This window comes from Nomia melanderi, chromosome 7, assembly GCF_051020985.1.
Source record: "Nomia melanderi isolate GNS246 chromosome 7, iyNomMela1, whole genome shotgun sequence".
Classification (NCBI taxonomy): Eukaryota; Metazoa; Arthropoda; class Insecta; order Hymenoptera; family Halictidae; genus Nomia; species Nomia melanderi.
The window spans coordinates 6,037,135-6,061,729 of NC_135005.1; the positions used below are offsets into that span (position 1 = coordinate 6,037,135).

General features: G+C 47.3%; 1 protein-coding gene across 6 annotated transcripts in view; it reads right to left on the bottom strand.

The window, feature by feature from the left end:
* The window catches only part of klu (zinc finger protein klumpfuss), a 346,064-nt gene that overhangs the window by 272,612 nt on the left and 48,857 nt on the right, over positions 1-24,595 (bottom strand). For 3 of the 6 annotated variants that reach the window (XM_076369006.1, XM_076369007.1, XM_076369008.1), the window contains one exon: positions 9,136-13,289. The exons of 2 other annotated variants lie outside the window; for them this stretch is intronic. In XM_076369006.1, coding sequence (XP_076225121.1) covers positions 11,643-13,205 — 1,563 coding nt within the window. In that variant the 5' untranslated portion in view covers positions 13,206-13,289 and the 3' untranslated portion in view covers positions 9,136-11,642. Of the gene's footprint in view, positions 1-9,135; positions 13,290-16,130; positions 16,948-24,595 lie in introns of those variants that run through there. One more of the 6 variants, XM_031970299.2, reaches the window with a different exon arrangement.

Sequence of the window (24,595 nt, forward strand, 5' to 3'; positions counted from 1 at the left end):
CTAATTCCTAAAATCTAAGTGAACGAGTATCAATCTTTCCAGGGACGATAGAACAAACTGCAGAGTAAACATCCGTAAATCTAACATTAATCACCGGTGAAAGGACAAGGAAAGGAAATCAATCTCGAGAAACAGCGAAAGATGGGAATTATCGAGCGCGTAGGTGGAGAGCAACGGTTTAGGGGAGGAAAGGGAAGCAGGAGAAGGTGGTCGCGACAAAAAATCGGTCCGATTCCCAGCGCGGCGTAGGTGGAACGAGGACCAGTGACAAGTACGATCAGCCGGTTCACCGGGTCTGATCGAGAGAAAAAGAGAAAGAAAAAGAGTCGACCTGTCAGCAGAGCGGGGCAGGGGGCCGAGGGAAAAAGGAGGAGGACAGACGTCGGCGTTGCCGGTCGGAGGCGCGTCGACCGGCAGCGACACTTATAATTTCTAATGGCACCGCACCGGCGGATTTTTTTGCCCGCGGCCAGAACGGGCCGACGCACGGGCCCCGCAGTAATTTATATCCGCGAGGACAGTGTCGCGCGTGCGTCGGCGTGCACGCGAGAAAAAGCGAGGAAAGGACGGGGCCGGATCGCGAGAATCGCGCCACTCGCCGCGTCACGCCGCGCCGCCGCTTCCTGCGGGCATCGCTGGGAAATGGAGATTGTCGACCCCTGTGACACTTTGGACACGCGGCCAGTTACGTCAACGTCGTTTATCAACTTTATTCTTTTTGTTCTCTTTGTTCTTCTTGACGCCTCGTGACTCTGGGACGAGATAAATTTGGTATTCGATTGTACTTCGATATTTACTTTGACTATTTTATCAGTTCACCAAGGAATTTAGCAATTCCAATTGTGTGTAACATCACGATTGTATCGTATAAAACTAACGCTTCGGTGATTATTAGATGTTCTTGGGTCTCCAATCAGTTGATTGGAGCTTCAGAGCGAACGATCGAGAACACTTCGTCTCACAGTGTTAAATTCGGATCGTACGATTCGTAAAAGTTCTTGTTTCATCGCGATGATGTTTACAAGATCGTGAAGTAATTAGAATGATCGTGTAATTTGAAATAATTCGTCGCCTGAAAAATCTGCAGAGTCGATGGGCGTCTTAGTTTCAATATTTCTGCGAGCGTTCCGAAAGCAGCGATCAGATTACATGTTTAGAAAATATCAAGTCGTTTTCGTGCTTTTGTTATGTAAAGAAACGGTTCAGTTACCGGTCTCGAAATTCTGCTGAAGGAGGATGGAAGGTGGTTGACCCTCCACGGGATGGCTCGTCAGCAGTTTTCCAAGGCTCTCCGACTCCTACTCCCTAGGATACCGTAGTATCATCACGTTCTTTCTAAGGTAGCTAGATCATCTTCTCCCTCGGCTTATCTGAGAACGATATCAAAGTACCGTAGACAAAAAAAAACATCTGAAGTCCACGTAACTCAATCGCTGTAAACGCGGAACGTCACTCAATACTCTTAAACACGATCAAAGATACAGTCGAAAGATATTTTTGCTGGAAAAACCTAATGCGACTTTATCGCTTTTTAACGCTGACTCCTGAAATTATAACACTGGCGCGTCTTTGTTCCCCGGTGGTGGCAACGACGGTAACACGGCGCAAAAATGTTAATAAGAGATTCCAATAAGCGATACCTACTCCCTTTATTATTTCGTTTCGCGCCGATCCGTGACTTTTGCCAATAAACAACCGGGAACCCGATTAAGATAAGCCTGACAATGGCCCGTTAATCCAATTACACGCTTCCCCGTTTCCCCGTGAACCGGTTCACGACAGTTCAAACAACGCGCGATACCAGTGGACGTTCGAGCAAAAAGAATTGTGTCACCGGATATTGTTATGGAGATATCGCGCATCGGATAGCTGATTATCCGAATATCCTTTACACGAAACGTCGATTATTCCATTACCACTTATCCGGGGTATCGATCGCGGGGAACAGGATACGGCCGCGTCGATATGCATGTACACGCCTATCCACGAACACCGTACCGGCGTGCATATAATACGCGTATAATGAGATGTATATACGTGTACCACGTTCATGCACACCTGAAATCCCGAGCGTAGCGTAAATCAACCTGAACATTATTATGCATTCGCGCGATAACGACCTTGTACACCCTTTAATGCACCGTCACCTGCATTGCTTTTCGTAAAATTCGAGCATCATGGCAGCCCGCGATGCTCCTTTTCGACGCTCGATACGCCACCGTCCTTTCTCTTTCTTCTCCGTCTTTCTTTTTCCGTTTTACTCGCCGTCGATCATCCCCCCATGTATTCAACGACCGCAAAGTAAATTTTTTCAACGAACATTTCCGGCGTCTTTAATAAATTTCCTTAACGAATTCTACGAAAGATGCAAAATTTCTGTCAAGTTTCATCTGAAAACTACTGAAAAATTGATTGTTAACATATAAACAACACAATTCTACCGATATCTTCATTTTCATGAACAACTGAATATTATTTCTAGCCTCATCGACTGAATATACGCGGTAGATATACAAAAGTAACGCTTCCTAGAAATTGTCTCAACGGAAAACCAGAATCCTTGATGTGACAGTGTTCAACCCTTAACCGCGGCCAGTCCGCACGGTGGTTTCCGTTTCGTATAGAATCCGTTTTTACCAGCTGCACGTCAAACATTGTCGGAACCGATATAAATTACATTGTTAATAAATACCGGAATGTATGTTAAGTAATCACGTCGATCAGCCAGATCGCGATAAGTGAGACTGCAATTCAAAACAGGAAAAATCCGTGTGTCGGCCTCCGCCGTTTCCCTTTCCGTTTTACTTTTGTTCGACGCGGCACGTCAGCCTCGATGTTTCCAAACATGATTTGGATAGGTGTTCAACGGCGATACCGATCAAATAGAGCGATTGCGGCTGCAAGTCGGAAGTCACGGTCTTGATTTAACGAGAACAGAAAGCCGCTTTGATGAACGGGAACTCGGAGCACCGTGTATCGATCGAGATATCTCGCGGCGTCGTAATCGATCCCATAATTAACCGTATAATCTACCGGCGAGATTTAAGGTAGAAGGGTCGAAAGGTGAAGGAAGCGCGGGTCCGTGATTGGGCGGAGATAAATTCGGCGAACTTTTCGAGTCTCTCGGTCGGAAATATATCTCCCTTCCCCTATCTCTTTTTCTCTTTCTCTCCCCATCTCGTTCCTTTTTCAGTTGGGATCAATTTAATTACTGCAGACAGAATGGTAATTTACGTTATACCGGACGATTACTTGTAATAATACATCAGGTTTGAAATGGTTCTTTCGAAAAATATATACCGATCGTATACCTCCGATCAGTTGCTCATGAAGGGAATATACAAAATAAAGAGAACAAACTAACATCGTTTGTGTTTGATGAAAGTGCAGTCGAGTTCTGTCGAGATTTCGTGATCCTTAATATATAATTATATTGATCATCTAAAGAAACAGAAGCTAAAAAATTATCAACAACGATTACTCTCTTAACCTTCTAGCATATCATAGATCTAACAAAATTTGGTTTCTCCAATATATCACTATGAAAATTAATTTTTTAATCTATACGAAATGTCTTACGTCGCCCAAATTCAGGTGACACGGCGGACAAAGTGCCAACATAGTATCTTGATTTACATATTTCTTTTTCTCTGTCGCTATTTCCAAAGGTCTGCAAGAATATTGAGCGACCGCCCAATTTGAATTCATTTATCCAGCTTTTCTCCGCTTTCAATTTCGAGCCAGCACAGACGAGATATGACGTAATTAACGGCCACCATCGTAACCTTATAATGCCGACGGTCCCGCGGTGCGTACACGCGAATCACGTCCACGAATGTTCGCGGCGATCAGAAAACGTTCGACCTGCCGATCGCGTGCATCGCGAAAATTAATCATCGGGAGAACGCCCGGAATAATATTTTCGACCCGGGAACATCCGGCGGCGTGGTCGTTTTATTATCGAACGGTCGTTCAGCCCGGGAAACGTATCGAGTCAGCACATCGTCGAACGAACGCTTGTCCGTGTTCCGATCAGTCAATCGCGGATAGTATTTTTGTTTGCCGTTGCATACGACTCGCCAATCGTCAATTCTGTTCTCGTTTCGGTATCTTGGAACAGATGTTTTCGACTGCAGCATGAATTCGTTAACTTTTAGTTTATTTTTCATTGCCAGTGCAAGACGCCAATGCGTGTGCCTGTATGCATACAGTTGCGCGAACCGTGTTGCAATTTGTAGTAGTGATGATTTTCATTACTTCACCAATATCACTAATAATCTGGACCTTCCTCTAATTACTTATTTTTACCTTAATCTCTTTCGTCATTCCTTGCAACCCTTTTTCTTTAATGAAGAAGATGCACGTTAACCGAGGGTAAATTTACTTAATCATTTCGCGAATCATAAATTTATCATCGCACCGGTTATAATGTGCAACGTTTAAAATGATCGTGTTCCGTTTAAGAAACTCGATGAGTAAATTGTTTTCATGATGTGGACTTCTACTGGTTTTTATACGTCAGTAAAATATTTATAAAATAAAAATAATGTAAATATTGCAACTTACCGTAGCATCCCAGAAGAGATTTGGATAAATATCATTGTTTTCTACGTCGAGTTTGAAGGTAATAAAGTTTCCAGGTGCATGCAGCGATTTAAAATGATAAAACGGTGAAATCTAATGTGATAAAAACAAGAATTTCAATCGTCCGAGTAATGCCTTTTAAATCCTGCAGTAATTTAGGTACCTTGAACATTTCTCAGCCCCTGGGACATTTGAAAACATTATTTTGAGATACGTTGACATCAGCAATTAATTAACGCTTTATTACAACTGAACGGTAAGCCTGATAAAGATCGCAGTTCGGTTTATCTGGAAGCCAGAGCGTGCTGCTGTACACTCGTACTTAATTAACGGTGTCGCGTTTACCTATGCGGCGATATTAACCTTTCCCAGCCAGAGTTAAGGATTATGGTTATAGCGGCGATATAAAATATGACAGCGCTATAACTATAAAAGGATGAGAGCGGTGGTAAATATTCCGTTGGAAATCTATTCCTGTCCAATTTTACGATTACGAATCTGCGATGATTTAACTCTTATGAATCTTGATCAAAGCCAACGGTACGTTTCATCTTTCCTAATGACAGTATCGATTCCTCACCTCGCCGACTTCCTCAAATACCGTATCGTTGTTCTCGAAAAAAAACAGAATAGGAAAAAACAGCTTCAAAATACGTATAAAACCGACTGTTCGAATAAATCTGATCGAACGGCCAAGAAAAAAAATCAGTGAGAATTCTCAGGTATCACAGTCAATTGTAAAAACAATTAATGTGTATGTATATTTCCATCATAAGTGTGCAGCAACATACAGATTCGGTTTTGTTCTTCGATGTATAGATACAAAGATTATCAACTCGTAAATCGTAGAAACGGGTACAAAGGGAACATCACAAGATCTGTGCGAGCCTTTTCCATCCGAGAAAGGCCGTGTAAATGTACATTATTAAACAAGAGACTTTCAAAGAGTGTTGTGCAGTGATCAGATCGAACCAATATTTCTTTTCGAACTTCGAGTTTAATTCTCCTTATGTTTAATTTTTTGCTTGTCAACCTTCATCCATCCTTTCTTGATCATCCTTTACATTGATATTTCAGCATTGAAATCAACGAACAAATTAATTTGGGGAAACGTTGGACGAATAAAGATTAATCAAATCTTCGTTCGATAGTATCCATTGCGTAATTTGAATCCATAGTATGGCTGACTGAAGTATCAATAGCTAGTTATTTATCGATGGTTAGCATCAATAAATTGCGTATTAATAAGGTCTGTGAAAGAATAAAACTCAAGGAAAGTTTTATCTAGTTGCATTAACATTATAGAAATCGCAGTAGTATTAATTCGTCATCTATGGCTAACAGCGCATCGTGATAGGTTAAACGGGGATCCCACGCTCCGCCCCAAGTCACGTGGCGGTTCGCGCACGCGTGTTGCGGTATTAACTTCGGTCAGCCAAACCACACTACTAATCCTGATTCGCTTGCACAACACTGATCGCAAATATGGACACGCTGCGCGCGCGTTTCGCAATACTCGGAAGTGTAAAGAAGCTCCGTCGACAGAATTGGACCGGATGTGGAAAAATGTTCTAACGTCGTGCGTTCACCTAATCCTCAGTCTCAGCCTTGAAATGATATGTATTCCGGTTCATCGCGATTCTTGCAGCTCCACGAACACGAAGGCACCGTAAATAAACTAACAAAGATCCGAACGGATGGGCCAACGTTAGGAGGAGAAAGTGCAACTGAAAGAAAAGAAGAAAAACTAAAGAAACGAAAAGCAACGAATACGAACGGGTGGAGGCAGCGCGACGAGTGACGGTGAACAAAAGAAAATAAATGAATGCGGCGTGATTCGTTGAAAAATTATATTTTTGTTCCATTCTGGCACGATTCGTAAACACAACATAATTTATAAATTAACATACACAATCGTCGTCATCAATAATTTACAGAAACTCTCACAATCTTTCTCTCTCTCTTTCTCTCTCTCACGCTCTCTCTCTCTCTCTCTCTCTCTCTCTCTCTCTCTCTCTCTCTCTCTCTCTCTCTCTCTCTCTCTCTCTCTCTCTCTCTTGCTCGCTCTTCTTTTTCAGTTTGTCCGTTGCTGTTTACAAAATGGAAAAAAAACATGAACGGGTCGCGTTTTTTCGCTCGGGGTACAACAGGATATCGAGATAGCCGTTCCCATCGTTCCGTTTCAGTTTCTCCTTCATTCACCCAACGGGAAAGGGAACGGTCGGACGGCTGGAGAAGAAGCTCGAAATTCGGCTGCAATACCGACGCCGAAACGACCCGCGCAAACCGAACGAATACGGACGTCCCCCCTTTCCTATAAATGCAGGCGCGACACTCCGTGCACGCGAAACAAATGAAACTGCGTTCTTCTCCATCCTTCCGACGACGAAATCGTTTCGGCTGAGGGGGACTGGGGTAATTCGATGAAACGAGGAACAAGAGGGCCAGGGTCGGGAGTAGCGAATGTAATAGATGGGGCGAAAAAATAGGAAGCTTGACTTGCAAATAGGATAACAAAATAAATAATAGAAGCATTAAACATGATTAATCCACTTAACAACGTAACTAGGGCGTAATAATTAATAATAATTAATTAATATAATAATATAATATTAATAATAATAATAATAATAATAATAATAGAAATAATTATAATCGTACGAATGTGTTAATAATTACAAGAACTGGTTGTCTGGCACGGCGATCGCTTAATTGCCCGAAGACAAGTCGAACGTGTTTCACGCATCGTTTCCCTTCTTCATCTTCTTCTACTCACACTTCGTTTCATTTCGTGCGTTGAACGGGCGTCTCGCGAGCGAGAGATTCTCCCCAGTTTTAAGGCTGAATCACTGGAATCGGGGAGGGACGTCGGGATGCGGAGCGACGATAACACTGTGCCAATTAGCAAAACTTTCGCCGAGTTTCCGATTCGCAATATCTTTCGGTTTTTGTTCGTTCTGTTCGTTTCATTTTTGTCCTCGCGAACGAGACGACGGGATAAAGGAAAGGAGTTCAACGCTAGAACCACCAGACTGGTCGAAACGACTCATTTTCTTCTTTTCTCGACTGATGTCTTCTTTTTGCCATTATTGAAACGATTAACATCAAACATCAAGTATAGATGCTTTTCAGAGAAAGTACTGAAGAAACTGATTTAGTAGTACGCAAACTGAATCAATTGAAATCTGAATAGATGCACTCTCGGAGATTCCGTAGGGAAATTTCGAAAAGCCGATTTGTCTGTTCGGTGGTTCTATTGTTAACGAAGGGTGCTCGAGAAACCGAAAGAATTCTTGGATCGGCGCACGCATCGCGTCGTGGCTCTCCTAAACCGTCGAGAGGCCTTCCGTCCCGAGGTCCCCTCCTTCTTGACCTCCTTGTCTCTCCGACAAGCCACCTTCCGAGTAATCCCGTTCGATCGACAGAGGCAAGTTAAAAATGGCAAGCAGAGAGCGACAGTTTTCTCCTTAATGGCTAATTGCTCGTTCCGTTCCTCCCCTGCGCGGGGGGACGCTTAAACGGTAGAGACTAATTAGAAAAAAACCTCGGTATACAAAAATACAGATATACATACCCATGGCGCGGGTCACGCACACCATTACCACCGTGTTTTCCTGCTTTACAATCTGTCCTTCTGTTCGCCTGTTCGTTTGTACGTCTGTCCGTCTGTTTTACTGTGCGACGAGTACGAGCGTCCTTTGTAAGGAGCGCCGTACGCGTGATTCAAAGACAAAGAAAGAGAAACGGTCCAAGGAAGATGAAAGCAGAAAGGAAAACATTTGGGAGTGGGCCACGATATAAGTGCATCACTTTTCGCCTCTGAACTGTGGCCACGGACGGCGAATCCACCGGACAATGAGCGAGTTATGGCAAGGGAGAAGGCAAAACGGTCGAGATTGAGCAAGGTTCGATTGTGGCTCGCGCTTGGTTCGCGCGAAATCGTGTCCAATGGATACGTCGACGGCTCGTGTCTCCGTTCGACTATCATCGTATATACCGATTAACACGTTGACTTCCATGGTGGTCGCTGGTGACCGATGCTTCTATATTGCTTGGAGACAATTACGATGGGAAATAAAAATATTTAGCAAAGTGGGTAAATAGTAGTGTAACGTAACAACTGTGATACCAAATCATTGATTAGTTTGTAGGATTTTATTCTCTATTTTTATGGTTGCTATGTAAGAATAAATAAATATATAAAATGTTGAAAATTCTTGTGGCGGTCAACGCGTTAAAGGATATTTTACCCTGTGACACCGAGTTCTAGCCGGAATCGGCGCTATGGTCTTAATAAAAGTCGACTGACCGCTCGAGATCACTTCCCCACCAACAACACGCATGATCGTTTGTCCCGTATATTGCATTACTAATTATAAAAGTGGAAACGTGTGACTAAAATTTAGAAATCTATTTCATGCGTAACGATGACAGTAGCGTAAAAGTAAGGAATCATGTAAGGTGTGTTACGAACGTGAACAAAAGTTACAGAGAAAAACACGAGAACAGGGAGTGAAGAGTGTTTCTGATAGGAAATATACCAGCCATCTGTATTGTTTTCCAATATATTTCTTGGAATTGAAAATTCTGCCACATTAAGAAGACACAAATAAATAAAAAATAGAGAATACAAACAAGAATTGGGAATAAAATCAAATGAATATTCCTGTATAGTGATATATTAAGTGTATCCTAAGAAAGATAATTCGTTTCGAGGTTCAACGAAAAAAACGATAGTGAATGATAAACGTCAAAGGATCTCGAGCGATCGGTGAACTCTTTCCTCGACCACGGAAACTCGAGGACGTCGGTCAAAGAGGGTTTTCGAGGCTGTGACTGTCCCGTAGATCGCATCGAACCGCGAAACACCATATACGCCTGTGAAGTGGTGAGTATTTTCGAGGGACTGTCCCGAAGCATCGTGGATCCGAATATCGTTGAAATCGACCAACACTTCGTCGGGATACGCTCAGAAATCGATCAATAGTGTACGATCGAGAGAATCGGACGGGTCCTGCAAAAGGATTGAGAGTGGAACAAGCGATTCCAGTCAATCGAAAATCGTCGTTTCGAATAAACGTTGAATCGTTAAATAAATTCGACGCGCACTGCGCTCGGTGACCTTTCACACCGATATTTTCATTATCCGCCCGTTCCTCGGCTCGATTCACGGAGCCCGTCCGACGGCGTGTAAAAAAATATTTCTCTGCTCCTTCGCACGCGTCGCAACATTCTCACGCCAACAAATACAATGAGAATAATATTAATTATTAATAATTAATAATATTAATATTCGTAATAATAAAAAACGCAATAATAATATCAATATTACCCACTAATTAACGTTACGTCTAGACGATTTATTATGCTTTAAGTTTCTTTCATTCTGCAGGTACGATTACGTTCGTTTTATTCCATTATTCGTTTCATTTCTTTCTATCTTTCTTTCTTTCTTTTTCCTTTTTTTTAGTTCCCTTTCTTCGCCGTGAGCCGAGCACGCTCTTCAGCTCCTAATCTTCGCGTCTTCTCGCGCCCACCAGTCATCCTCGAAGCTCTTATAACGTTTACAGCGGTTTCGGTCGCGAGTAACAATAAATTTCGATATAAATATATCACGACACGGTTTCAAGAGGAATTTCGCAACGCGCAATAAAAAACATTCTATTCCTAGTCGATTAACAATTAAACCGATCGATGCTCGGTGCGTTTCGCGTTCGAACAGTCGTCCCTCTGTGACGAGCGTATTTTAATCGGCGAACTGACGATTTCAATGGATCACGAGCGACGACGACACAACCACGACCACGACACATAAGTTTTCCGAGAATAACGCCGACGATTCGATGATTCACCGATAAAAATCGTTCCTTTCTTTCGTTTTTCTTTTCTTAATCGCGTAACAACGGTTGATTAAACGGCAAACAACCAAGTGGATTTCTCGACAGGCAAAATTTGGCACAAGGTTTCACTCTTGGATCCCAGCGATCGATCGTACCGATCGTGTACTGACACCGACGTCTTCGAGCACCGTTTTCATGAATATTCGAGGTGAAGTCGCGTGGGAATGCATTCGGATCGCGTATCCAGTCCGGCTGCGTTGATGAAAACACAGAAATCCTTTGATCGAGACCACGCGATCGGGAAACTCCAACAATGATCGTCCGTCGAGCAATGTCGAAGCCAAAGAATACGAAACGCGACGCCTGAAAGCCACGAAAGCGTCACATTTTCCGATTTTCCAACGGAAGAGAACGTTAACGGTGTCTCAGAGATTCAACTAAAAACAAAAACAAACACAAATTCTCTTGGCAGTAACTAAAAACTAAATTCCGTGTAAAGCTACTGAACTTTGCGTTTTTCGACCCTTCCGTCACTGACGATCGTCAACGTGTAGTCACCTCCTGAAATTTCGCACGATTCGACACTGGATTTACGGAGGAGTTCGTCACATTTTCCAGATTTTGAAAAAAGATGATTCATTAATAATAACTCTTCAATTCCGAATATCCGTAAATACAGTGGTTGACAAACTCGAATCGAGTTCATCCGTAAAATGTGTCCGTGTAACGAAAGGGTTGAAACTGCATCGCGAAGAACTCGACGGAGGTTTAAGCATTGCTGGAACGATCTCGCGGTGGCAACGTTTCCGACGTGCGGCGACGAACTCCGGCGAATATTTCGCGTTCGGAGAGGAAGCAACGGGGAAGACGAAGAGATACGATAATACTGTGACAAGCTTGAAACGGGTTCGCGGGAAATTCCAAGATCGGCGAGACAATTGTCAGACAACACGCGGGGACAGTTTCCCGAAAGTAGACAACGGGAGAGTGTTCCCCTAAACCAGCGGTCTCTTCGAAACCGTAAGGTTAGAGGATAAAGTTGGGGTAATTCGATAAAATCGCCGTTCACCGTTGTCCTCTTCAACGCCTGCACCGTCGTCGACGTCGCCACGACTTGTCGCCGCCGCCCTGGGTGCTCGCGAACGCGGCCGGAGATCCGTCTCTCCCCCAAGATCCGCGACGGACCGCGTCCCGATCGGGTCATCCACCGGGCCGTCGTCATTCGGCCTTGATGGTAGTCGAGGGCGAGGCCATCTCCTGCGGGAACGTGGGGCTGTCTTCACCGGCAAGGAGGCCGGGCTCACTCTTCGGGGTCGGGACGTCGGGGAATCTCGCGTGGGTCCTCAGGTGCCTGGTGATCATGTCCCGACGGCAAGCGGCATAGGCGCACTGTGGACATTTGTACGGCTTCTCGCCGGTATGTGTTCTCTGATGGGTGCTCAGGTGGTCCGACCTGCTGAACACCTGGCCGCATACCTTGCACGTGTACGGTTTGACGCCCGTGTGCAACCTCATGTGTCTAGTGAGCATGTCCGACCTGGCGAAGCTCCTTTTGCATACGTCGCATAGGTACGCCTTCGCGGACGCGTCCTGCGGGCCCTGTCTGCGGTGCCTGGACGCCATGTGCTTCGCCAGCCGATCGTGCAAGCTGAACATCTGACCGCAAACCGGGCAGACGTAGGCGACGTCGGCGCCGGGCGGCATCTCCTCCACCACCGGCGAGACCTCCAGATTGTAGCGGACGGCGACGCTCTCTTTAGTCGTCGGTGATGCGACGTCGCCCTTCACCACCGGCACGCTCACGGAGCCCCTGGACACGATACCGGGTGGCAGTAGCTGGAGTGCGGGCGGTCTGCCAGAGACCGCGGCCGCAGCTGCCGCGGTTGCCATCAGGTTCTTCATCGAGAGGTCCAACGGCGACTCTTGGGGGCTCGTGGTGTCGCTCTCCAGGGAGCCGCTTCTCAGCGGATGGTTTACGAACACGGATGAGGTCGACAACGGTGGTTTTTGGTCCCATCCCGGCACCAGGTCCGAGTCAGAGTGACTGCGGCCTCTGAATATGTCGGGCAGGTACTTGGTGTGCATGTAGTGCTCGAAGCTGTACGACGACAGGGATCCCGGCGTGAGCGGCGGCAGGCTGAGAGGAGTGAGCGGCGTGAGCGGAGTCAGCGGCGTCAACGGAGAGGTCGGCGAGGGTAGCACCATCGGCGGGGTGGCCGTCTGGGAGCACTGGACGCAGGTGCAGCCGGGATACTTGGGTGCGGACGATCTCTGGTGAGATGGATGGAGGTGGTCATATACATGGTTGGCGTTGTTCCTGTGGTGATGCCTGTGCCGGTGGCGATGGTGATGGGGGTGATAGTGCGAGGGATGATGGGGGTGATGATTTTGTTGCTGATCGGCATCGTTCGCGCCACCCTCCTCTTCACTCGGCGTCACCGGCTCCTCGCTCTTCAACCTCTTCAGCCTCTTCCACCTCATGCTGGACGGTGGATCTGCGGCCGATCTCGAGGACGACCTCGGGGAACCGAATACATCCTCCTCCTCCTCGGACGCCGGGCCGCTACCCTCGAATCTCAGAACCTCTCCTTCGGACGGTGAGCTCCGATGTTGCAGGATGTCCAGCACTTGGTCCAGCCTTTTCCGCTTACGGAGGTTCCGGTGATTGCGGTTCGCAGTCGCTGCCAGGGTGTTGTTGTTGGTGCAGGAGGGCGGCGGCGGCTTGGCCGGACCCGGGGGCGCGGCTGCAGCGTCCTCCACGGCGCTCTCGGCCATCGTCATCGAGGATGCGCGGCACCCGCCGCCTGGGCCCTTTATGCCGCTTACTACACCCTCGGCTACCACCGTACTGCCTCCCACCTCGTCCTGAAACAGACAAGCGAAACGCCGCTCTTACTCTTCCTGCTCTCGGTCCTTTTCAACGTTCCCTCTGTAAACGTTGCCGGCAAATTACATCCCCCCGCGGCCTCGAACCTCATTTCCGATTGCTCGTGAAATCGCTCGGCGCGTGTAATTCCACGAATCATCGTTCCGCCGGAGCGTAGAGGTCGGCCGAGCAATCGAGACGGGAGTAGCTTATCTTTCGGTATCTGCCCAGAGAGGATCGTCACGCGTTGAATCGAGCGATCGTCCGAGTTAAACTGAGGGGAAAAGTCTCGGCTCGATCCTCGGAGGGTTGAGGTTTCAACCCTTGGCAGATTTTGTATTAACATTATATCAGTATAAAAGTAGAGAAACATAAATTCACGCAAAGATCGGTATCATTGGAAAATGTAGGAAACGTGTTCAGAGGTTATATTCGCTGTAATTGCTTACCGAATCGACAGGACGCAACAATGGCGAAAAGAAGGGACACGAAGAAGCAACGGTATTCGATCGGAATAGCTGTCGATCAAGGTAAAAGTAGATCGGACGCAAAACTGTGTGGGGACGGAAACGCGAATCGCGGTCGCGGTAAATCACCATTAGATCGTTCGTTCGATTTCCGCGCTGAGACGGTGTCGGCTGACAGTCTGTCATCGGACTCGGTGCGGCCATTAGATAAAAGGTGAGACGATCGCGTGATCGATTCTGCTTCCGCGGCAGTGGCGACGCGCGCCTGCCGTTGCAAAATTCACTAGCGCGCGAACACTCGCGACCTCGACGATATTCAACGATTTTCCCGTGCGACGTTTGCCACGCGAGAACTACCGAACGGTTGATCTGCCTTTTCAATAATTGTAAAAAAGTAGTCAGGATCATGCTACTGTTAATTAAAATCGAGAAGAAACGAACGGTAGAAGCAGCGGCTGAGCATGGATGTAATGTTCAAGGAACGCACGGGCAAAACGGCCGATCAGCGAATTCCCGATGCCACGGGCACGAGCAAAAATCTAGCCCCACGACGCTCGAGCTTTAGTGCCTTTTATGTTTGTTCATTTTAATGTGGCCGGGAGACCACACGGCTCGTCTTGTTCGACGCGACAACGGCACTTTGTCATAAAACCACGCGCAAGCGGAGTGCTGTGTCCGGCGACCATTTGAAATTTAAATCGCCCGCGCGGCGCACACCGCGAGCGCATGAATCAACTCGCACGAACGATGAATCGGGGCTGAATAATCCTCGTTTTTCAGTGTAGGCGACTCTTTCCGCGGAGAAGTTGTTCGGTCCGTCCGGGGACGCCATAAAATTTGTAATCCCGCCTGTCTACTCCACGCTCCACCCCTTCACGGGTAAATTGATCGCCGGGAATTAGTAGTCGCGTCACAGGCAGACTGAATACTTTAATGCCGACCATCCGCGCGCGATATCGATACCAAACCCTGATCTTATTTCTGGACCGGCGAGGACGTTCGTGAAGAATTCACGCGATTTGTCGCGAACATTATTTATTGCAGAGCTCGAGGTGGAACGCGGTCTCGTGGGAAACGGAGAACATTGCATAATTAATCGAACGATATGATAGCGGACAGTTCATTTTCGTAAAACGGGTCTGCATTCGGGGAATCTTGTACCGAAAATTCCGTACCTTCGTGAAATATTCGTAATACTACTACATCGAAACCAAGTAAAATGATTGCAAACAGAGTCTAATTCACATTCCTTCACTGAGGATACTTCGAACACAGGATCGCCGTGTATAAGATTAAACGAAAGACACGACGCGACGATTATCATCGAAACCGTCGCAGTAAATTTTTCCCGAGCAACGCCCGAAATGGATCCGTCGCGGCGCGACGTCTCATAGAAATCGAATTCGTTTTTTGCGACGAAGTTAGCGCGGCTTGCCCGATGGGGCAAGAGAAAACGCCGGTGAGAGGCAGCGTCGATTACCTAAATTACCCGCAGTAAATTAGACAGGGACGACGCGCGTTTAAATTTTCGATCGCGATTTATGGCGGCGATTATGCGTAAAATATATTCTCCGGAATTCCGCACGGATGAAACGCGCCGCCCGCTTTCAACGGCTCACGGTTGTTGCCGGCGGTAGGCCGCCGTTGACCGGTGTCTCCCACCCGCCCTGCCCCTCCACGACGTCCTGGACGTCGGAGTCTCGCGGAACCCGTCGACATCCCACGCGATTTCCCAGTCGCCGGCTATTAGTCGCATCCGCGGAATAGAAATTCGCGTTCCCGGAAGCTGTGTTCGCGACACAAATGTCTCGCCAGTGAGGACTTTCCTAGCGTGGACCTACCGCGCGCATTCCTCTACGTACGGAGTCAGTTAACGCGCGCTTCGAAACCGATTCAGTACCGGGAGACGAAATCTTTCCCAACAGAGGCGGCTAAATATCCTGGCCACCGCTGACACGGGAAAAATCTGCGGAAGATCGCAGATAATGATCAACTGCGAAGAAACTGTGCGCGTGCGTGCTCGCGAGGTTTCGTTTGCGACATCGGCTCGCGCGGCCTTCAACTTTACACCTTCGCGATTCGGTTAGCGGAGCGGTCGGGTGGGGCAACGCCGAATCATCTCCGACGTCGCGTGAACGTTGGTTTCGGCGACACTGAGAAGATTCGTGAATTCGTGATTCGAGAAAAGTGTTTATGCGATTGTTTGCATCGCTAGTAAAGGGTTGTCTTGTCATTTCACTTCGCAAAACTCAGTTTAGATATTCGGTTTCTCATTGTTCCAGCAAGTTGTTTCGTTTCATTCGATTTCGGACGATGAAATTGAAATTCTCCGAATGGTAATTTGTATATGTGTCTGACAAGAGAGATACTAACATCAAGGATTCGGTACCTCCATGGTCTTGTGCGAAACGAAACGACTGCAACCATGTATCGCAGCTTAGTGACGTTTAGTTCGGTAAGCATGATCCAACTGAACTTCCCTATCGATTCGATCTTCCTTTATATTCTCCGTCGACGGACTTCCATTTTCCACGGCGGATACACCTCGGGACCATTCGACGCCAATATTCGTATCGACGATCGGCGAGATCCGCTCGCGGATAGCGCGCGGAGAGTCTCACGGCGGCGGTCCCAGTCGTCCCTGTTCTTCCTGCCGGGCTCGAAGATTATCCTCTCGTTTCCTCCGTACCCTCCCTTTTCTCTTCCACCAGCGGCGTGCACCGGCGAAGCCCGTGACCGGGGCCTGCGCGCACAGTGCGTCGGTAGAATCTCGCAGAGAGAAAGGGCCCCGATGATCGGTCGTAAAACGTAAAGGGGACTCGTAAACGGAGTGAAAAGATGTCAGAACGTAAAGGCCGAGAACAGGTCCCCGACGAGGATGTGTGGGCGTGCGTGGCTGCCATCCTCGCTCTCCCTCTCTCTGTTTCTTTGTCTCTCTTCTTCTGACTCTCCCTCACCCTTCCACTGTCGCCCTCTGTACGTTTCTTCTTCTATTTCTTCCTCGCCATCCACGCTTCTTCTTCTTCCTTGACCGTTCATCTCTTCCTTTTTGCCTCTTCTCCTCTCGCGACATCGAGAGAGAAGCCGTCTCCCTCCAACCCCTGCCACCATACGAACGATTATTTCAAGCAGTCCGCTTAGCACGCTCCGAGAGAGCCTTGTGAAACTCGAGAGCTAAATACGCACTGCTCCCTTTCTCTCTCTCTCTCTCTCTCTCTCTCCCCCTCTCTCTCCCCCTCTCCCTCTCGATCTTCTTCTCTTCGAAACTCGCAGAGCCACGGGCGCGCGTATCGAAGGGCATTTAGGAAATGCTTAACGGCCAGGGCTACGGTTACGTTTTTCGAGAGGCCGATTCGAACGCGGTGTTCGAGGAAACCGGCCTCTTCGAACTTTTGCGTCACCGATTACGTAACGCGATTAACGCCGCCGCGTTTCATTAGAGAGGAGAAACTTAATCGGCCCGTTAGATCGCCGCGCGTCGATGTTCCCCGTGGGTCATGCCGTTTCGTTTCTTCCAAGACGAACGGAGAGAAATGGGACTCGACTTCTCTCTCTTTCTGTGCTTTCGTCTTTCCGACTTCTCTTTTTTTCCTTTCTCGGCTCGAGGATCGTTCGAGTGTTTCGTAGCTGGCGAAGAATCCCTCGGATGATTTCGATCCGCGTCGGTAAACCGCGACACGGCTACAGGAGAGAATTTGCAGGAGGGCTCCGGCGAGGATCATCGGTGAAGAATTCCAGCAGGAATGCCCTCGGGGAGGCACCTGTAACCGCGGCCCGGCGGCAGAAACAGAACAGGTTGAAACATGGGCGTGGGTGGAGCGCTTGATCTTTCTCTCCCGCACGATCTGCTCATATGCCGGGTGCTCGGCTTAGCCGGACGATGGATACGAACCACTCGCAAGACCTACTCTTGATGGAACAGTCTCGAGCTTTCTTGTCGATTCGAAATCGATTTTAAACCCTGCCCCCCTCACGTTGACATTTTCCACGAACCCGGTATTTAATTGTATGTTCGAAATATTATCGAAAACCTGGGGAATAACTGGCACATTGGTTATCATTTTACCGGACTTTCCTTGGAATAGAACGTTGTCACCGAGAACCAGAACCTTTTCCTGTGTTTCTGGTTATTCGAGTCGCAACCTCGTTCGTGATGGATTCGACTGGATGTAAGCGCAGTCGAAACCATGGAAAAGAAGACATTTTTTCGGACACGTTCCCATCGAACTGCGAAGCTTCTAAAGGTCACGCTTGTCCTCTTAAAACGTTGAATCTGATATGCAAATCAGCCATGATTACATTATTATCAAGAAACCAGGATTGAGATATATTGATGACCTTGGGCATCTCCCTCCGTTATTCCCGAAATTTCTTGGAGTTACGTCATTGGTGAGAACTGCCTCGTCACACAAGCCGGACCTCTAGGTTTCGTGTTCCTTTTGATCGACGAGAAATCCTCAGATCGCTTCCATATATTTTTTATATTTACGCGTAACCTTTATCGCGTTAGAGAAATAAAGAAGTGAACTGGTCGCGACGAAGTTCGTTATCCGCGTTACACAAACGAATCGATCTGCCATGTTGCATCGCCATATTCGAACTTTTACTTCACACCAGAACTCTCTTGTAACGATAAATTTAATTAATCGGTATCCTTGTCGGACTGCTTAGCTGCATAATAAAAACGTTATGACAGCAATAATCGTAATTTGTTATTTTTCTTCCCATATCATCATGGACGCGCAGCTGTAACATGTTCCTTCGACGCGTCCAGCACGCGCCCGCATCAAACGGCGCTCAAACAATTTTATTGACGGTCGCAATGTCTATTTAAACGATCGGACGTGTAAAAATCGTCCCCTGCAAGGTGCACACTGCGGCAAACTGTACCGGAATAATCTATAAATACGGTCTCCGAAGATATTAAAAATGAACGAATGATAGCTATAAGAATCCAAGAAAAATGTCTAGTTCCAACAAATAATAATCATATACTCCATTAAAGTAGGGTTTTGAAGATCCTGTCCAGTCGAGGCAACTCGATATATTCCGAATCTTCGATACCCAAACCGGTGGTCCAAATTAAAAATGTCATTTGTACACGAAAAGCGAATAAATCACTGTAAAACTGGCAATTAAGAGAGAAAATAATACTATCCCATAGAAAACAAATCACCTTCACACCACGCAAACTTTGCCATGCAAAAGTTTATAAAGAGTGTGCATCGAATCGTCACGATCGAAAATAAATTTGAAGAAGAGAAACGGTAAAAGTAAACATTTCCACTATCGCGCTAGTTGTCTAACGTGATTTAAGGCAGCTCGAAGCCGTCGCTGCGCACGGTCCATCCACCGTTCCTTCTTCGTAAGGAAAGAGTGGCCTTAGGGCAGGCAGGCTGGACTCGGTGGCGGTGGGACTCCGGCAAACTGCTACCAAAAAACCAGACGGGCTACCGAAGAGAAGCCGATCGTCGGTATCTACATAGTCAACGGGTAGAAAGGCCATCGGATCACCGGTGTCTCTCTAAGAGGACAGGCGACCAAGAATCGCGGTTAAAAATCTTTCGAACCAATATGACCGGTCTCCTTCCTCGTTCGAGACTCTCGGGTCCTCCAAGTTCCAAACCCTCGAGATGTCACCGGGAATTCTCCAGGCCACCGTTTCCTTGTTCGAATTTCGAAAATTCACGAAATGACAAGGGACATCATTCGGGGACAGTTTCAAAGGCCGCTGCCGCTTGGCGAACGCGTCGAGCCGCGGAACGAGTGTCGCGCGACAGATTTTATCCTTGCTGGAAAATTACGGGTTATCGACGGGGTGATTAATGGCTCCCCTTCAGATATCGGGCGGTAATTAAACGCGCCGTAATTTGTGCGCCGCGAAAGGGAACGCGCGCCGCGCGGCTGACAAGCTGGCTAGGGTTGATTTAAAGAGCTATACGACCGCAAAACTATCCGGACATGTTCTTCCCTTCCATTTTCCCTCTCTTCGGGCACGGTTAACGTTCCACTGGTGAAATTCGTGTATAACGTACCGGTCGTATTTCATCTGCACGTCGAATAAAGAAACGTGTATTGTAAGATATTCACTCGAAACGCCGCAAGTGCACCCGTATTAAGAGCGCGATTAAAGAAAATAACGAAGCTAGACAGATTGTGTACGACTCTCGTGCGGTGAATGCGGTGGCGTAATCACCTGTTAGTCGCGATCTCGACTCGAAACTGGAACAAAAGATATTCTTCGTTTGAACTGTTAACGGACGTTTATGAACGAAAATATTTCCACAAAAATATTCTCAGAAATCGTGAACATAGAATTTCTTTTTACAAATTTTCCTGGATATTTGTGAAACGTGTATATTTTCGAGATCACAATGAAACGGTGCACCGGACGTCGCAGAAAATTGTGCGCAAAGGACGGAAGATGGTTCAAAGGAAGCGACCGTTTGATTCACGGGGGTTGCAAGCGCGCGCAGCGTCGGCTCGAGGAGTCGTCCGACAACGGAGGGATGATTTTTAAACCCGTGGCCCCATCGGCCAATAAATAACCGGGGCCGCCATTCCCGGAGAGATGCAAAAAGCAACTATCATACTTAACGTCACCCGGGAATGGTTGTAAGTATTTTATAAGGCTCGTGGTCCGTCCCCCGTCCGTTCCCTCGGTCTCGCTCGTTCTTTTGCGAGGATGTTCTTTCCGCGGCCGATATCCCCCGTGAGGCCACGAGCAGAGAGCGTTCTTTTCCACGAAAACCCGTCATGGTCCTTTTTCTGCTGCACCAAAGCGACGGCTTCGACGACAAGCGACTGCTTGATCCAGAAAATCTCCGCGTGCGAACGCAAGAGAGTCTCTTATACTGTTTGTTGTACGAAAGAATGGTCCTGGAAGGAATGCGGGTTTAATTGATCAGCTTTCATCTTCTCTTATCTCATTATCGATACTACTTTGCTATTCTTTAATGCGGTTACACGTAATCTAAACTATAAACAAAACACATAGCTAGAGATATAGCTACCATCTATAGATGACTGGATGTCTTGCGGGACGACACAGGGATAAACAGGGTTTTAAACTGTGTTTTGTTTATAGTTTAGATTGGTTACGCGCAAGCGTAGAGACGGATAGCGAATTAGCATCGTAAATAACATGAGAACTGACCATGGGATCCGCATTCCTCAGCTTAACTGTCGAAGGATCTTCCAACGTTAAGCTTAGCTGTGTTGCGCTGCGTTTACATCGTAGCCTCAATGTTAGCGCCATGATAATAGTATCTAAAATAAACCTGCACAGCAGGTATAATAAACATCTCACCAATTAATTTCTCTATGTTCATCGCGAAGACGATCGAAGCAAAAAGATAGTACGCATCGATGATTGCTTTGCTCGCTGCTTCGACGTTTGATTTTTCATGGTGAAACAATGAAACGTATGTCCCTTTCATCCACGCTCTTACCGAGTATTACAGCTGCGATGTAAACGCAGCCTTACATAGAGGAACGAGCACCACAGCTTTCCAGTTCCTCTCCCGATACGTTCCGCTCGGATTTTACGCGCGCGACACGTCGTCACGCTGCACGACGATTATTAATTATCCTCGGTGGCGTGTTGGATCGCCACGATAACGAAATCAATTTATCCTACTCCTTCGCTCTATCACTGTCCCTCTCCCTCTCTTTCTCTCTGTCTGCTCTCGCGGGCACTACGGCTAATGGGCCGAGCCGCAACAATTGATTTCACCGGACGGAGGGATAGATAACTATCGATAAGAATTATCTTTCCTTGCTTCGTTAAGCCCGACGATAGATCTTGACCGCGCGAAGTCTCGCGGTGACATATCGATACACGCTGCTCTCGCGTTGTATTCTTATTTTCTCCGTGGGAATTCCTAATGTGTCGCGGGACGATCGGATCTTTCATTTCCCGGTTATCGAGACAATCGTGAAAGCGATTTCAAGAAAATCAAGTTCTGGACTTGGGATCGAACGGCTCGTTTGTGAAAGAAAACATCCCAAACGTCGATTATAATATTTATAAGGTAGCGCTGAATTAATTTACGTGCGTGTTTTTCCTAGCAAGAAAGAACAGAATTGTAGGAAAGAAAATTCCGGATGCGAGAAAATAACCACACGATTAAAAATCTTGTAACGAGAATTCTCGTTTTCAAATGATGTACATCGCCGATGTATCGAGGCTAGTCGTTCTCGGGCGTGTTCATTATTTCATGATTATTTTCCGGATAGCGGTACTCCCGCTTTCTACCGCTACCGCCTTTGGTTTCTTTACTGAAGTACAATCGAAAATATAAACGTGTCCAATTAGTTATCGTGGAACTTAATTCCTGTTCCAAAATGTCTATCTTCATAGTGGATAAAGAAAGCGTTATCAAAAAATGGTACGAATATTCAAAAGTTTAGAGTCGCTTACATACGACCGAAAAAAGTTTCCATTAACCGAGCGTCAAGATGAAATAAAGCATTAAGAAAATTTCCAACGATCTAGAAATTCTCTTTTAAAATCTTTCTCTACTGCAAGATATTAGACACTACACCTTAACGAACCAAATGAAAATTGTCTGATGCCATTCTCGAATTCGAAGGTTTCCTTCGTAAAATGAAAACGCGACTAAACCGAAAGTAAGAATGAAATCTGAAATGAACAACATGGTGCTAAGAAAATGAAAACCTGATCAAAATGTAGCAGATTTAATTCGACGAAATTATCGATGCAAATTAATTTCAAATCTCAAGTGTTGTAATTTACAGTTCAAACGCTTCGCCGCAGAAATCAGGAAAAAATTCAGGAACCGGTGTCGCTTTTTCTGGATCACGCTAGCCACTGAAAGAACCTCATATCATAAACAATTTCAGGCGTGAAGGTTCCGTTGGAAGATGTTGCAATCCAGTTCTACGAGCAGCAAGTCGTGAAAAGGACACGCTGTCGCGGCCCACTGGATCCAGGGGAACCGACGACAGCTCGAAACTTCATCGGTAGCGGATAAACCGTGATTACAAGTCGGCGTAGCGTTGGTCTCTTACGATCTAGTTAGCGCGATCCGTCGATCCGATTGCCGTGTAATCGATTGGCCGGTGCTGGTATAAAGGGACGCTGGGAATTCGCTTCATCATTCCGGTGAACCTGGACGTCCGACGATGATAACGGCCAATGCTCTTCGTCTTCTGCTCGTCGGTACGTTGAACGGTTGTGTCTAGTCGACGTTATCCGTCGCTTAATAAGACGTCAATTCTGTTCTGGTCGCTTTTAATGACGCGACAACTTCTCCACGCTCTCGCTTTCGCGCTCGTTCGTTTGGTTTCGTTTCTTTTCCCTCCTCGGGCCGCATTAAGTGCGCGCTGGCGGTCAGATTTTTACTTTCCTCGGCTCGAAGTGCGCTCGAGGTGCGCGATGCGGAGGATCAGTCTTAACCCAATCCGAGAAAAAGAAAAACTTGTGCTTCAATTTCAAACAAAATGAGTCTCAGCTCTAGTGTTGGATTCCACGGAACTGAAACTTTTTCCTCGCAGCTGCAAAGGATAAACACAATCGACATAAAAATACAATATAACACAAAAGCGACAGAGCAAATCGAGTAAGAAACCAGGTAACCCTCTATTCACCGTCCGCTCGGATGCAGTAAATTTAAATATGCATTTCGAATGATGAAAATCGATCGCAGGAAACGAGCGGTCCGCGAATCGAAGGAACAAAAGCACGAGAAAGATCGAGCATCCAGCATCGAGCGACAAAATTCCCGGTCTCCACGCTCCAGCAGGTCTCAGGCCGGGAGCACCGTTCCCCGATCCACTTCTAAATCGATTCACTTGCTCGCAGGTGTTATTAACTTATCCCCATTTCCGTTTCGCATTTCCCAGGATCCCGGTGTCCTATCAGCGGCGCGCGTGCGCGCTCTCGCTCGTGGTCGTGGTCGTGGTCGTGGTCGTAGCCACACGGCGCCCCGGTTCACGCGTTAATATTTAACGCGTCATTTCGTTTCGCCGCCATGCAAGATAGACGGGTCTCGATACGACGTTCTTATTTAAATGCCGGGACGCTGAACTGCGGCTAATTATTTAACCGGCGCTCCCTGCCATTAGAGAACGAAGGATGCCAGAGGAAGGAGCCGCGCGTCAGCCTGGAGCTGCCGCGGCGCCATTGAAAACGCGCTCCTGAAACGATCGTTATCGGTTGCTGAATCTTTCCCTCCCTTCCCACCGCGCCACTCCGTACCATTCCCGTCCGCCGTTTCTCTTTCCCTACCATCCCGCCGGATAGCCGGAGAGTCGTTAGTCGGTCGGCCACGGTTGACATCCTCCGTGACGCGAGCCGGCCTCTGGTAATTAAACTCCGGCGATTTTCCCCGTCGCTGTAGCCGGGGCTTTTTACGGGGCCACGAGCCGCCGTGCCATCCACCCTCCGTCAGCTCGTTTCCGACGGCTGCCCGGCCGGCACCGGGCACCGGGGAATCATTAGCGATCCACCACTCGACGGATTCTAAAAAGGAGCCGGCTGAGAGGAAGACGGAGAGAGTCCGCGACCACGCGACCACGATCAGCCACCTCTCTCCTAACGAAGAATCACCTGTGCCTCTGGCCGCAAGAGTGATTAATACGGGTGGGACTGCCTTGTACGAGTTCTCCGTCATCCCTCGCGCGAAACCTGTCCCGGGTATTCCAAGTGTTTCCGATCGATGTGCCGGGTACACCTGGATCGATATCGGACGGGATACGATCGATCGATACGGGTACTCCTTTCACGCAATCGCTGGTCTCGCGATCCACGCTTTTGTACCCATACACGACGCTTTTGTAGCCACCTTCTCGTTACAATTGTTGAAGAATTCTGT